The sequence below is a fragment of the Salvelinus namaycush genome, chromosome 33 (assembly GCF_016432855.1).
Source record: "Salvelinus namaycush isolate Seneca chromosome 33, SaNama_1.0, whole genome shotgun sequence".
Lineage (NCBI taxonomy): Eukaryota > Metazoa > Chordata > Actinopteri > Salmoniformes > Salmonidae > Salvelinus > Salvelinus namaycush.
In genome coordinates this window covers 5,755,644-5,770,624 of record NC_052339.1, presented here as the reverse complement: position 1 = coordinate 5,770,624, position 14,981 = coordinate 5,755,644, and the positions used below count along the sequence as shown (strand labels likewise).

Here is a 14,981-nt window from a genome sequence, read left to right as displayed (position 1 = left end):
GATCATTCACTCCATTCCCGCCTGGTTGACAGAGGATTCTACTACTACATTGGATTCACCTATTTCCCCTCATCTATTCACCACCGCTGCCCGCTACGCCATCTGGATATATCTACCTTTTCACATTTAATTGTAAATAAATACTCACCTTCTTCCTACGCTCCTTGTCCTGGTCTGCTTCTGGGTTCGATCTTGAAAGATCGTGACATTTATATCCAAAAATCTCAGTTTACATTGGCGCGTTACGTTCAGTAATGTTTTGTTTTCAAAACATCCGGTGATTTTGCAGAGAGCCACATCAATTTACAGAAATACTCATTTTAAATGTTGATGAAAATACATGTGTTATGCATGGAACTTTAGATAAACTTCTCCTTAATGCAACCACTGTGTCAGATTTCAAAAAAGCTTTACCGAAAAAGCACACCATGCAATAATCTGAGTACAGTGCTCAGAGCCCAAACAAGCCAAAGAGATATCCGCCATGTTGTGGAGTCAACAAAGTCAGAAATAGCATTTTAAATATTCACTTACCTTTGATGATCTTCATCATAATGCACTCCCAGGAATCCCAGTTCCACAATAAATGTTTGATTTGTTCGATAAAGTCCATCATTTATGTCCAAACACCTCCTTTTGTTCAGTACACAATCCAAACTGACGACGCACTGGCAGGTCCAGGCGAAAGTTCAGACGAAAAGTCATATTACAGTCCGTAGAAACATGTCAAACTAAGTGTAGAATCAATCTTATAAATCTTCAATAATGTTCCAACTTTGTCTTCAGAAATGCTATGAAACGCAAGCTACCTCTCATGTGAATGCGCGTGGCCAGTTCGGGGCACTCTGCCAGACCTCTGACTCAATCCCCTCTCATTCCCCCCTCCTTTATAGTAGAAGCATCAAACAAGGATCTAAATACTGTTGACGTCTAGTGGAAGCATTAGGAAGTGCAACATGACCCAATTTCCACTGTATCTTGGATAGGCAAAGAGTTGAAACTACAAACCTCAGATTTCCCACTTCCTGGTTGGATTTTTTCTCAGGTTTTTGCCTGCCATATGAGTTCTGTTATACTCACAGACATCATTCAAACAATTTTAGAAACTTCAGAGTGTTTTCCATCCAAATCTACTACTATATATTTGCATGTTCTAGCTTTTAGGACTGAGTAGCAGGCAGTTTACTCTGGGCACCTTTTAATCCAAGCTACTCAATACTGCCCCCCCAGTCCCAAATAAGTTTTAACTGACTTGCCTAGTTAAATAAAGGTTCAATTTAAAATATAATTTCAGTTCTCAGAGCATTAATAAACCCTCCCAGGGAAACTTTCAATGAACCAGAGTCAAATGTTCTCAGAACCTCCCTGCAACCCCCCAAAAAACTTTCCCAGAACAGGCTAATTTCCACTACTGTTCTCAGAATGTTTTGTTTTACCAGTCATGAAATGTATTGCTCCGTTCCCACAACCAATATGAAAACAAAAGCATACGTTCCCACAATTCCCAAAGAACCAAATGTGCTAGCTGGGTACATGAGTTCGATGAGTTGAAAGTTCAAATAGAGATAGATATTGACCTTCAGGCTTCTTTGGTTTTAGCATACGCTATGTCCTTTTAGCTTGTCAGGCAAACTGTCAGCAGACAGAAGTTAGACTGTGTTTTGATGTCAGGCTCAACTCAATGTTTTGACTGGCTCTCTACTCAGCCACAGCTCCAAGGGGCCAGGGTTCTGGTCTAGAAGCACCAGAACCCTGGCCCTACAGTTCTTCCTACAGTTTTTCTTGGTTACTGCAGTTTAACAGATGCCAGGCCCAGAAAGAAAATTTCCTTAGATAGCCACATAGAGAAGTTTGATTTGAAAATTCCTAATAAGACACTTTAGTCATCACCTTTGTGCACAGAACATCTATTGAATTATTCAAATAATTGTTGCTGAAGCCGTTTCTTCTTTTTCATCACACAGCCGAAAATATTAACATTTTATATTAATCTAATGTCTGCCATGTTTTTGGATGACGTGATGAAGTCGTCGCTGCTCCCGGTAATCCCTGTGTGCACTGAGTGCTAGTGTGCATGTGATGTTGATCCGTTTAAACCGGATACAACCTGGATATAGACGGTCCATGAATCGGAGTATCTGAACGTGAGTAGATTACCTTGAAAACAACGGTTAGACATATTGGACGCAGTCTCCACTTCTTATTATACCGAAGTGATCAGCTCCCTGAGGGGTCCTCCTTAAGACTAAATGCTGAGCGTGACCTTTCTGTTGCCCCGCTCCTCCCACCCTGCTGGCCCTAATTACCTACCTCATTACCCCCTCCGAAATAACACACTGATCCAAGATGGCTGCCTTATTACCCACTCCTAAATAACACCAGCACCACCAGGTTGAATAATAATAATTTGTGGGGTGCTTATATTTGTCCTGTTACACACTTGTACAAGTGTTCATTGTTCCAAGTGTGTAATGGAAATGTGTTTCTTGCACATCCCAACTCCCCCTAAGACACCCGCAGGGAGACGGGTCATGGATAGGGTCACCCTTGTCCAGCACGCCTGGAGCAATTGGGATTAAGTTCCTTGCTCAAGGGCAGAGCGACAGATGTTTCACCTTGTCGGCTCCAAGATTAAAACCAGTGACCTTTCGGTTACTGGCCCAACCATAGAGAATGATAGAGGCCTCTTGTGGACAAAAGGCTGTTTAAGCATGTGCAGCGCCATTGAGGGCTTCAAACATTCTTCCGCCATTTTAAAGTAGTCAAAGTAGTCAACTGGGTGGGGATTCCTATGGGTTGTAGCCTCAATGGCGCTGGCCATTCTGTCACAGACGCTATAATGGCACAGATATAAAGATGAGTCCTCTATCTACCTCTATGGGCCCAGTGCTCTGACCTCAAGGCTACCTGCCACCCGAACCAAGATGGCTTCCACATTTGACCCTCCTAAATCACAACAGGTAGATCCACAGATCCACGATGGCTGCTACTCCCCACAACTGATTTTCTATACTCTCTGCAATCTTTGTGTTGACATTCTAATGAACTGTACTGTAGCTTGCTTGATGCCTGCTGGCCTAGTGGATATCTGTGCTCTGAATGGAAGCCCCTATTATTTTACTCCCCTTCCTCCCGCCAGACTTCACTCCATAAGTCCTGACTATATATTCAAGACGTCGCCATCACTATGGTGATCGCTGATGAGACGATAGGGTGATCAGCGCTTGCGGGATGTCGGACAATAAACTTAGAGGGAGAGAGAGAGGGCTGTAATTAGCCTTCCTAATGATGGCACTAAAGTAACGTGCTTAATTATATGGAATGCTGCATAAATTGCCAAGTGTGTGGAATCATTGGAATTGATTAAAATACTAATTAAACAGGCCCTTGCAGAATTTGGAGAGTGAGGTAAGGTTCAGCTCTTCAGGGTCATTTGCATACCCTTAATCTGGGGAAATGGGATTTAAAGGACCCTCTCTCTTTCTCTGGCTTTCCCTCTTTCTCTTTTCCCCCTATTTCCCAGTTCACATGCTAACAAACTTAATTCAAATTATACTCTGTTTTCTCTTTTCACCATATAATTTGGCATAAGACCCCTTTGATTTTGTTTTTCAATATAAATGTATCCATCAAAGTGAGTGTATCAAAGGCTAAACACGCACAGGGAAAAAAAACAAGTCTGCCGAGTGTATGATCTTAAATGTTGCATGCCACTTGCTTTGATTTGTGTGAGAATATCTTTGTTAAATATTGCATTTAGAACTAGCGGGGGCATACTTTAATAGATGTATGGATCAAACTCATATTGTGATCCTATTAACTACTGCAAGAACCAAGAGAAATTAATTGCGCAGTACATCGACTAGCACTTTTACATTCAAATGAATATTAAACATTCATTGGTACAGATATACAATCTTAATTTGACCAGTTTCTCACAGCAGACAAAATTGTCCTGCAGCAACAGGAAATGTGAATTATTGTGTGAATTATGAATGGACATTTTGGAGGAGTTGATCCATTTTTTTTTTAGGGCAAATCAATTATGACATTTTAAAGTAACAACTACAAACTTTAGAAGCCTTTTTAAACCTTGAATATACTTCCTGCAACAACAGGGTGATCAAATTAAGATCTTACATATGTACCTCGGCAGCTGACAGTGTGCAAAGGTCTTGCTCATAAACCACTTTACAACCATTTTAATCATCTTCAGAGCAAAGTAACAAGAACATTTCCGTTGTACTCGATTCTAGACACTGTACTGTAGGGTATTCTGTGGTCATGTACAGGTGTAGGATCTTAACTTGATCACCCTGTTGTTGCAGAACATTTCTAAATCTGTAGGGTAGTTGGGCGAACTCTTTCATGTGTACCATAGCCAACAGTAAGTGAAACTTTGACTGGTCACTGATGAGTTTGGAGTTTGAGTTGAAGTCACATGTTGACAAAGACCTTTGGGTGAAAACTTTGCAATAAACTGTGAGAGAATCACTGTGTGGTTATCTATCTTTAATTTTCACTCACACTGTGTCACACACTCGTTCGCTCACGCTCTCCTGTTTCCCTTCAAGAATTAGACGGTCAAACATGTTCTTCTGCGTCATTCATTCTCCTCACTTACACACAACTCATTCCACTCACTCATTTCACTTTCCACTTCCTCATGCCATTATGTTTCTTTTTTTTGACTAATTCCACTCACACACAACTCTGGTCTTGTGCTGGTGTCTTCCCAAGCAGTTCAGCAGAAGAAGCAGCTGGAGAAGGAAACTGGTGTGAAGATCCTGGAGGCTGGTGTCAGTGATGTAAGTCCTGTTTCATCGTCTGTTTCAAGCTGGGAACCATAGAATTATTGACTTGAATGGGGTTGCCATTTCTAGTTACTCTATTTCTGCGCTGTGAACATCCAACACTGACTATATCGGTGTCGAACGAAGTATAGAACTGACCCCCCAAAATTATTTTTTATCTGGGAGTCATCCGGATGCTTGATTGCTTCAATGTGATGTTATGTGACATTACAATGGTATTCAACTGAGGCTGTATATTGAATAGCATTTGTGTGATATTGTATAGTTAGATCTTACCACTTAAAGTCCCTAAAGAGAATACTGAGCTCATCATCCAACACCCAACATGCATCATGTTTCATTGTAAAGGAATTTAACCAAACCTGAAAGCTCCCAGATCTTATAGAAACCATAGTGTCTCTGTACACTGGGCTCTCTCCAGTGATATGGCTCCAGATATGGCAGCTTGGCCATCCATACCGCCTGCATCCTTTACGAGGCCCCCATTATGCGACCAGACATTGATTATGAGCTGAAATGAATGCAAAATGTATTTCCTGTTAACTGTGTCGCTTTGATACACATCCTCTGTATTCATTTCCTGTCCTCCTTAGGGTTGTTGGTTCCCATGGAGAATAAAGAACAACAAGACAAATTGCAGTGTGTTTTGACACTTTAAATAGCAGACAAGGAACAATAAGCAGATTATCTGGAGAGCTGTCAATTTATGGCTAGACATTATGGCTGGCTGTGACATATTCATACGAAAAATTAAGAGGAGTCCAAAAAGATACTTAAGATGAGTGCCGGGATGAGAGCAGGGGAGATGTGCGTTCATTCGATGGCGACGCTGCTAATAAATATTCATAAGTCATGTGGGGAAGGTGAGGATCTAATCAAACAGCCATTGATGGGCTGTAGCCCTCCTACAATTTTTTCTACGGAAATGAGACAGACAGCGGTGGCACTGTGAGCCATGAAGATCATCGTGAGGCATGCTGGGAACTAAATGGACGTGGCCTGTGTGTGGGCTGCTGCCGTCGTCAATAGCAACAGGGTAACATAGTCGGGACCGTTTTCCTGGATCAATCCCTCCTATGGACTTTGTCACACTCTCTATTCTCTTTTCCATTGATTTAATCCTACTGTGAATCTCTTGCTTATGCCTACGCATTTACCTCCCTCTTTTTTAAGTCCTCTTTTCCTTTGCCTCATCTACCCTTTTCTCCCTTTCTCTTGCCCTCTATCTTTCTGACTATCTTTTTCTCCTCTTACTCCATCTTCACTCTTGTCCAACACACAGAAAGCACAAGGCAAACAGTGACGGAGGGCTGTGATTTGTCATATTTGTCCTATTTGTTGATAATTAGCTGCAATTATAGGGAACCGGAGTGAGGGAGAGATCCTTTACCTCAGGAGTGGGAAATCAAATGCTGTGTGTGTGTGTGTTCGTGTGGTGTGTGTGTGTGTGTGTTCGTGTGGTGTGTGTTCGTGTGTGTTTGTGTGTGTGTGTCTGTGCATGTCCGTGTGTGTGTGTGTGTGTGTGATTAGAAAATGTGTATTTGAGGGAAGTACAGTGAGAGACAAGCCCTGGAATTATTAATTTTCTGTATTGGCATTGTCATAGTCCGAACCCAAATAAGGCTCAATTCATCCCAGTGGTTTCTAGTCCCTGAATGGCGACAGAGTGATCATTTTCTGAAAACGGTGGCAGAACATGCTGCTAAGAGTGCCTGTGGAGAGTGCTCTCAGAATGCATTAGTTTAAATGGAATTGAGCACAACTATTAGTTGGTGAATTTATGGGGTGACCGCTGATATATTGTTATTAGTGTGTACCTCAGCTAGATGCCAAAGCATGGGTCGGTAACTATGCATTAGCTTGCAAAACACAAGTTTTAAATGGTGCCCTAGTTTTAAGTAGATAACTGAATACATTGACAAATAAAGTAAATGAAATTAAGTTAATAAAGGCACAACAAGTTAGATGTGATGGGGTTTATATCCTGTCGCAATCAAATTTGGAGGATTCCTACACTGTAGCGCAGGCTTACAGAGACTGGTTGGAGTGTGCCTGCTCTTGCATGGAACAAGCCAACCTGTTATTGTTAAGAGGATCGAGAGTGAAGCTGCATGGAACCAACCAACCTGGTATTGTTGAGAGGATCGAGAGTGGAGCTGCATGGAACCAACCAACCTGGTATTGTTATTAAGAGTATCGAGAGTGGAGCTGCATGGAACCAACCAACCTGGTATTGTTATTAAGAGTATCGAGAGTGGAGCTGACACAGGTTGTGTCCCAAATGGCAAACTATTTATTTTATATTGCACTAACTTTGACCAGAGCTCTAGGCACCCTATTTCCTTTATAGTTTAACACAGTGCCATTTAGGACACAGCCATAGCCTCTCCGTCTTAACCCTGTCTGACTTTGTTAAAAATGGGGCCAAATGACAAAACGGCTTAAAAACCACGGACATCGATTGCAGAAGATGTTGACCAAGATAAGCTAATGTCAAAGTGAGGAGATTGGACCCTAATCTATAGACTTCACAATATCTGGTCCTCCTATAGATTTTCTAGAACCCATTTTCTTAAAAATTTCCTTGTTTTGCGACTCATTAGCTACATTTACCACAAAAACAAAACACAATTTAAAGAGCGATTAAAATCACAGATTCTGCATGTGTTTTTGTGATGCTCATTAAGATTAAGAAAATGTTGATTTCAGTCTTGGGGGGTGTGGTTCAATGTGGGTGTGTTATCGTACTCTGGCAGTTACTGTTGTTTGTCCCTGTTGAGACACTGTAGCTGCTGCGGTGTCTCAGGAGAGACCAAAAAAACAGTATCAACAACATAGCCACTAACGCTTCCTCGAAATAGTCAGAATTCTTCGAAGATAAATCAAGAAAATAGTCATTATTTTTGCCATTTTTGCCACGCAATTTTACATCAAGTTAAGGCGTTTAGTGCAGTAGTTCTTAGACAAATGTGCATGAAAACTAGTAGCTAGTGCACTGCAGACAGTATCGAGTCTACTGCTGTGCAGGACTGATTTTTGATCATTCATCAGCAAGCTGTCAAACTATCCAAAATAAAGCACAAGATACACACTGTTCATCAGTGCCCAAAATCACTGGCTAGCTAAATTCCATCTGTGTTTGTCAATGAAGCTAGCTAGTCGTAGCTAGCAGGCGCATTAAGCAGGCAAGCCATCGAGTCACTGACGAGTGTGACGTGTGTGCTTCGGTGCCGTTATGTTTTACAACTTTCTCACTATCTATTACTATCTATCTGTCTGGCAGCGTTTCATAGGGAATCATGTTACAAAACCGGTTGCGTTGTGTTTCGAATTTGAGAAAATGGACAAGTGGCAATTGGGATACAAGTGCACATCATCTCAATTGTTTTCATTTTGTCCAAAACAGACTCAGTGCTTCACTTGGGCAGGAGGTCATAGGGACTGAGTACCGGCAGCTCACATTTTCTACTGCTTGAGTTCCTGCACCTCTTATAGAATATTAGCTAAAAAGTATTATGACGATCCTGCACCTAAATATAAACAGTACCGGCACCCAAAATGAGTAGGTTACCAAATAAAATCAAATGTTATTGGTCACATACACATTGTTAGCAGATGTTAATGCGAGTGTAGCGAAATGCTTGTGCTTCTAGTTCCGACCGTGCAGTAATATCTAACAAGTAATCTAACAATTTCACAACAACTACCTTTTACACACAAGTGTAAAGGAATGAATTAGAATATGTACATAAAAATATATGGATGAGCAATGGCCGAACGGCATAGGCAAGAGGCAGTAGATGGTATACAGTATATACATATGAGATGAGTAATGTAGGGTATGTAAACATTATATAAAGTGGCATTGTTTAAAGTGACTAGTGATACATTTATTACATCCAATTTTTTTATTAGGCTAGAGATTTGAGTCAGTGTGTCAGCAGCAGCCACTCAATGTTAGTGATGGCTGTTTAACAGTCTGATGGCCTTGAGATAGAAGCTGTTTTTCAGTCTCTCGGTCCCAGCTTTGATGCACATGTACTGACCTCGCCTTCTGGATGATAGCGGGGTGAACAGGCAGTGGCTCGGGTGGTTGTTGTCCTTGATGATCTTTTTGGCCTTCCTGTGACATCGGGTGGTGTAGGTGTCCTGGAGGGCAGGTAGTTTGCCCCCGGTGATGCGTTGTGCAGACCTCACTACCCTCTGGAGAGGGTTACGGTTGTGGGCGGCGCAGTTGCCATACCAGGCGGTGATACAGCCCGACAGGATGCTCTCGATTGTGCATCTGTAAAAGTTTGTGAGTGTTTTTGGTGACAAGCCAAATTTCTTCAGCCTCCTGAGGTTGAAGAGGCGCTGTTGCGCCTTCTTCACCACGCTGTCTGTGTGGGTGGACCATTTCAGTTTGTCTGTGATGTGTATGCCGAGAAACTTAAAACTTTCCACCTTCTCCACTACTGTCCCGTCAATGTGGATAGTGGGGTGCTCCTTCTGCTGTTTCCTGAAGTCCACGATCATAAATAGAATTGATACCGAAGACAAACTAAAGTTAGATTTAGTCAATTGCGTGGCCGTATTCATGGGTATCAGCGAACTAGCTGATGCAGCTATTACGATGTAGCTAAGAAAAATTCAGAAATAATTTTGTTTAGCTTGCTACCTAGGAAGGTATTTCTATACTATGAACCACACTGTACTGTACTTTTATATTTGTATTAGAGGAGTAAACCTTTATGCTTGATATGCTAACATTACTAGCTAGCAGTAGCTAGCCAGCTGTGCTATTTTCATGCAAGCTAATTTAATGTGTGGATAAACAAGAAATAAACCCTTTAATTGTCTGCACATTATGAATTGTTGCATTATTGAAGAGTGTAATATGGTTTGGTTGCATTATTCAAGTGTAATAACGTTATGTTTTAAATGAAAAGTTGCACGCATTGTTGAGTAGGTAAATTGGAGCTGGAGAGCAAGAATGTCACATTGGGGGAGGGGGGAAGTAGTAATGTGTAATGTCTGCTTTTAGCACCTGAACATTTGGTGCCATCACAGTGGGCGACTGTGTATCATGTCCTTAAAATACAACATAATCCCTGAAGGTTTTCCCTGAAGTTTTTCACCATTTTGATTTTCAAATCATTGCATTTACATTAACGACTATTATTAGAATATATGTTTTTTTTATCAGCGTACCAGTTGTCATTTTTTATCATTATTTCTGAATGCAGTAAAGGAGGGGGCTGGAGGTTTACAGTTACCTGTCCACAATCTGATTAAGATGGTGGGTAAATTGAGATTCATTGACATTTTGACAAAACCTGCAAACTGCTTATGTGGATAGGCACTTATTGAGCACAGAATTCTTTGAGCTGCATGTCAACAGATTATTCAACCAATTGTAAATCATATACAGGGCATTCAGAAAGTATTCAGACCCCTTGACTTTTTCACATTTTGTTATGTACAGCCTTATTCTAAAATGCATTGATTAACTTTTTTCCCTCATCAATCTACACACAATACCCCATGATGACAAAGCAAAAACAGGTTTTGAGTAATTTTAGCAAATGTATTAAAAATTCAAAACTGAAATATCTTATTTATGTAAGTATTAAGACCCTTTGCTATGAGACTCGAAATTGAGCTCAGGTGCATCCTGTTTCCATTGATCAACCTTGAGATGTTTCTACAACTTTATTGGAGTCCACCTGTGGTAAATTCAATTGATTGGACATGATTTGGAAAGGCACACACCTGTCTATATAAGGTCTCACAGTTGACAGTGCATGTCAGAGCAAAAACCAAGTCATGAGGTCAAAGAAATTGTCCGTAGAGCTCCGAGACAGGATTGTGTCAAGGCACAGCTCTAGGGAAGGGTACCAAAACATTTCTGCAGCATTGAAGGTCTCCAAGAACTCCAAAATGGAACGGAGGTGACCAAGAACCCAATGGTCACTCTGATAGAGCTCCAGAGTTCCTCTGTGGAGATGGGAGAACCTTCCAGAAGAACAACCGTCTCTGCAGCACTCCACCAATCAGGCCTTTATGGTAGGGTGGTCAGACGGAAGCCACTCCTCAGTAAAAGGTACATGACAGCCCGCCTGGAGTTTGCCAAAAGGCACCTAAGTGATTCTCAGACCATGAGAAACAAGATTCTCTGGTCTGATGAAACCAAGATTGAACTCTTTGGCCTGAATGCCAAGTGACATGTCTGGAGGAAACCTGGCACCATCCCTACAATGAAGCATGGTAGTGGCAGCATCATGCTGTGGGATGTTTTTCAGCAGCAGGGACTGGGAGACTTGTCAGGATCAAGGGAAAGATGAACAGAGCAATGTACAGTGAGATCCTTGATGAAAACATGCTTCAGAGCACTCAGGACCTCAGACTGGGACGATGGTTCACCTTACAACAAGACAATGACCCTAAGCACACAGCCAAGACAACGCAAGAGTGGCTTTGGGACAAGTCTCTAAATGTCCTTGAGTGGCCCAGCCAGTGCCCAGACATGAATCTGATCGAACATCTCTGGAGGGACCTGAAAATAGCTGTGCAGCAATGCTCCCCATCCAACCTAACAGAGCTTGAGAGGATCTGCAGAGAAGAATGGAAGAAACTCCCCAAATACATGTGCCAAGCTTGTAGAGTCATACCCAGGAAGATTCTAGTCTGTAGTCGCTGCCAAAGGTCCTTCAACAAAATACTGAGTAAATTTTTATAAATTGGCACAAATTTCCAAAAAACAGTTTTTGCTTTGTCATTATGGGGTATAGTGTGTAGATTGATGAGAGAGAAAAAAACGATGTAATACATTTTAGAATAAGGCTGTAACCTAACAAAATATGGAAAAAGGCAAGTGGTCTGAATACTTTCTGAATGCACTGTTTAACAGACAGGGATCTCAGCTGAGTCTCCGCACGGTGTGTGTGCACGAGTGCGCGTGTGTGTGCATGTGTGTTGTGTTTGTGCATTTGCGTGTGTGTCTGTGTGTATGTGTGTATGTATGTGATTGCACGTGTACATGTTTTGTAGCTCACAGGAGGTTGGTGGCACCTTAAATGGGGAGGACGGGCTTGTGGTAATGCCAGTGTTATGAGCCGCCATTATCCAGCCATTATTGTGAGCCGTCCTCCCCTCAGCAGCCTCCACTGATGTAGATGTGTGTCTCCGCAAATAACATACATTAGCAAGACTTCTATACGTCTGTGTACACGTGCCTATGTGCGTTTGTGGTCTGTGTGTCTGCTTTCGCTGCGGAATTGCATTACCTGTCTTTCTGGAACCTTTAAGGATGACCATTATAATGGAAGTGGATGCAGGAGAAATAAACATTAGTGTATAATCCCATCATATGTCATGTAGGAATAAATGTCAATGGTAAATGCCACTATCTTAGAATTGGTGAAACCACTCATGGTCTCCCCCAATCAGAGTCCTGGGGAAGCAGGGGCAAAACTCATCTCAGGGAAAGGTCACGGGCAATGATGACCTCTGGCAACTGGATTTTGTGGCTTTCTTGCCAATTTCCTGCACCATAATGAATGTGAGGGCTAGCATGAGAGCAATGCCATTTGAAAAGATTTGAACATCTAAATGATAGTGTAAAATAGGGGCCTTCTAGCAGTCGTAAGGACAAAGGTTCAGCAGGAGGCAGTCAGGTAGAGGTGTGAATGGGGGGTGAATCCAAGTGAAAGCTATGATCCCTTATTGATGTGACCTGTTAAATCTGCTTTCCACACCTTGTAGTCCCTGCCCCAAAGAATTGAGGCTGTTCTGAGGGCAACTCAATATTAAGAAGTTGTTCCTAATGTTTTGTACACTCAGTGTATATACAAAGTTCTGACTTCCAAATGTCAGTATTCAAAACCAATCATAACCAATAAAGAACAGGCAACCCGCAAGACTCCGATACCAGACTCAGATACAGCCTCACCCTTGAGTAACCTAAAAGCGAGTAACCTAAAAGTCAACTACGGAAGGCCAAATGGCAGGCTATTTATCTACCTATTTGCATCTATTTGCATTCAAGCGCGTGCTGTTCACACAACGCTGAACAAGACGGAGAAACCAGACATGTGCTCCAAACAAACGACAATGAAGCCATTGACATGAAACAGGTAAATAGAGCTAAATAAACCAAAGCTTCTTTATAATAAGTGTTGCGCATTTTGTGAGCTCTCCAAACAACATTTCCACTTTGAGAATGAGAACGGTAAGAATGTATATTATACTTAATTACTGAACAGAAATGACCGTAACCAAACATTCTGAATCAACGGGGAAATGCGTGAATTAACAGTACATCACTGATGAACATACAATATATTTAAACGGGGAATTGATAGACATTCACAAACAAATGGCAAACAATATTGACACAATTAATACGCACAAATTGGCGGGATTCTGTGCACAATAATGCAGAGAAAGATGTACCTATAGCGCATCTAAGCCACAGATAGTCCTACTGTATATGTGGTATGACCAACAAGGGGCATATAATAGGTACCCTATTTTCAACATACTGCATTACTCTTGACCAGAGTCCTATTGGCCCTGGTCAAAAGTAGTGAAGTGATAGAGAATAGGGTGCCATTTGGGATGCTCAACAGTATGCTCATCCTATGTAATTCAGTATGGTATGTGATTATGTACATTTGTGTTTGTAAGTACAGGTAACTACCAAAATAAAGGAAACACTTGAATAAATGAGGGATACAAAGTACATTTAAAGCTGATGCTTCCACACAGGTGTGGTTCCTGAGTTAATTAAGCAATTAATCAATTAACCATCATGCTTAGGGTCATGGCTACCATGGCTAAAAGAAGAGATCTCAGTAACTTTGAAAATTGGGGTCTCAAAAGATCATAGGGTGTTTAAAGTATGTGTGTTTTTTTATTTAACTAGACAAGTCAGTTAAGAACAAACTCTTATTTACAATGACAGCCAACACTGGGCCATTGGTGCACCACCCTATGGGACTCCCAATCACAGCTAGATGTGATGCAGGCTGGGATTTGAACCAAGGACTGCAATGATGCCTCTTGCACTGAGATGCAGTGCCTTAGACCGCTGCGCCACTTGGGAGCATGTGCCAGTTACCAGATCTCAACCCTTATGGGAGATTCTGGAGCAGCACACAAGACAGCGTTTTCCACCACCATCAACAAAACTCCAAATAATGGAATTACTCGTGGAAGAATGGTGTCGCATTCCTCCAATAGAGTTCCAGGCACGTGTAGAACGTTAAGCCACATTGAAGCTGTTGTGGAGGCTCGTTGTGGCCCAATGCCCTATTAAGACACTTTCAAATCAAATCAAATTTTATTAGTCACATGTGCCCGAAATACAACAGGTAATTCACCTTACAGTGAAATGCTTACTTACAAGCCACTAACCAACAATGCAGTTTAAAAAAATATGAATAAGAATAAGTAATTAAAGGAACAAGAAACGAAAGAGAAGCAGTAAAATAACAATAGTGAGACTATACAGGGGGTACTGGTACAGAGTCAATGTGCGGGTGCACCGGTTAGTCGAGGTTATTGAGGTAATATGTACATGTAGGTAGAGTTACTAAAGTGACTATGCATAGATAATACCAGAGAGTAGCAGCGGCGTAAAAGAGGGGGAGGGTGTGGGTGGGCAATGATAGCAGAGAGAACAGTCTATGACTAGGGTGGCTGGAGTCTTTGACAAGTTTTAGGGCCTTCCTCTGACATCGCCTGGTATAGAGGTCCTGGATGGCAGGAAGCTTGGCCCCAGTGATGTACTGGGCTGTACGCACTACCCTCTGTAGTGGCTTGCGGTCGGAGGCCGAGCAGTTGCCATACCAGGTAGTGATGCAACCAGTCAGAATGCTCTTGTTGGTTCACCTGTAGAACCTTTTGAGGATCTGAGGACCCATGCCAAATCTTTTCAGTCTCCTAAGGGGGAATAGGTTTTGTCGTGCCCTCTTCACGATTGTCTTGGTGTGCTTGGACCGTCTTAGTTTGTTGGTGATGTGGACACCCTGGAACTTGAAGCTCTCAACCTCCTCCACTTCAGCCCCGTCAATGAGAATGAGGGCGTGCTCGGTCCTCCTTTTCCTGTAGTCCACAATCATCTCCTTTGTCTTGATCACTTTGAGGGAGAGGTTGTTGTCCTGGCACCACACGGCCAGGTCTCTG

The 14,981-nt window shown here is 42.0% G+C and overlaps 1 protein-coding gene across 1 annotated transcript in view; it reads left to right on the top strand.

Moving 5' to 3' along the window:
* LOC120027648 (receptor-type tyrosine-protein phosphatase N2-like) overlaps positions 1 to 14,981 on the top strand; it is a 184,960-nt gene that overhangs the window by 72,892 nt on the left and 97,087 nt on the right. The window contains exon 7 of the mRNA XM_038972642.1: positions 4,744 to 4,808. Coding sequence (XP_038828570.1) covers positions 4,744 to 4,808 — 65 coding nt within the window. The remainder of the gene's footprint in view (positions 1 to 4,743; positions 4,809 to 14,981) is intronic.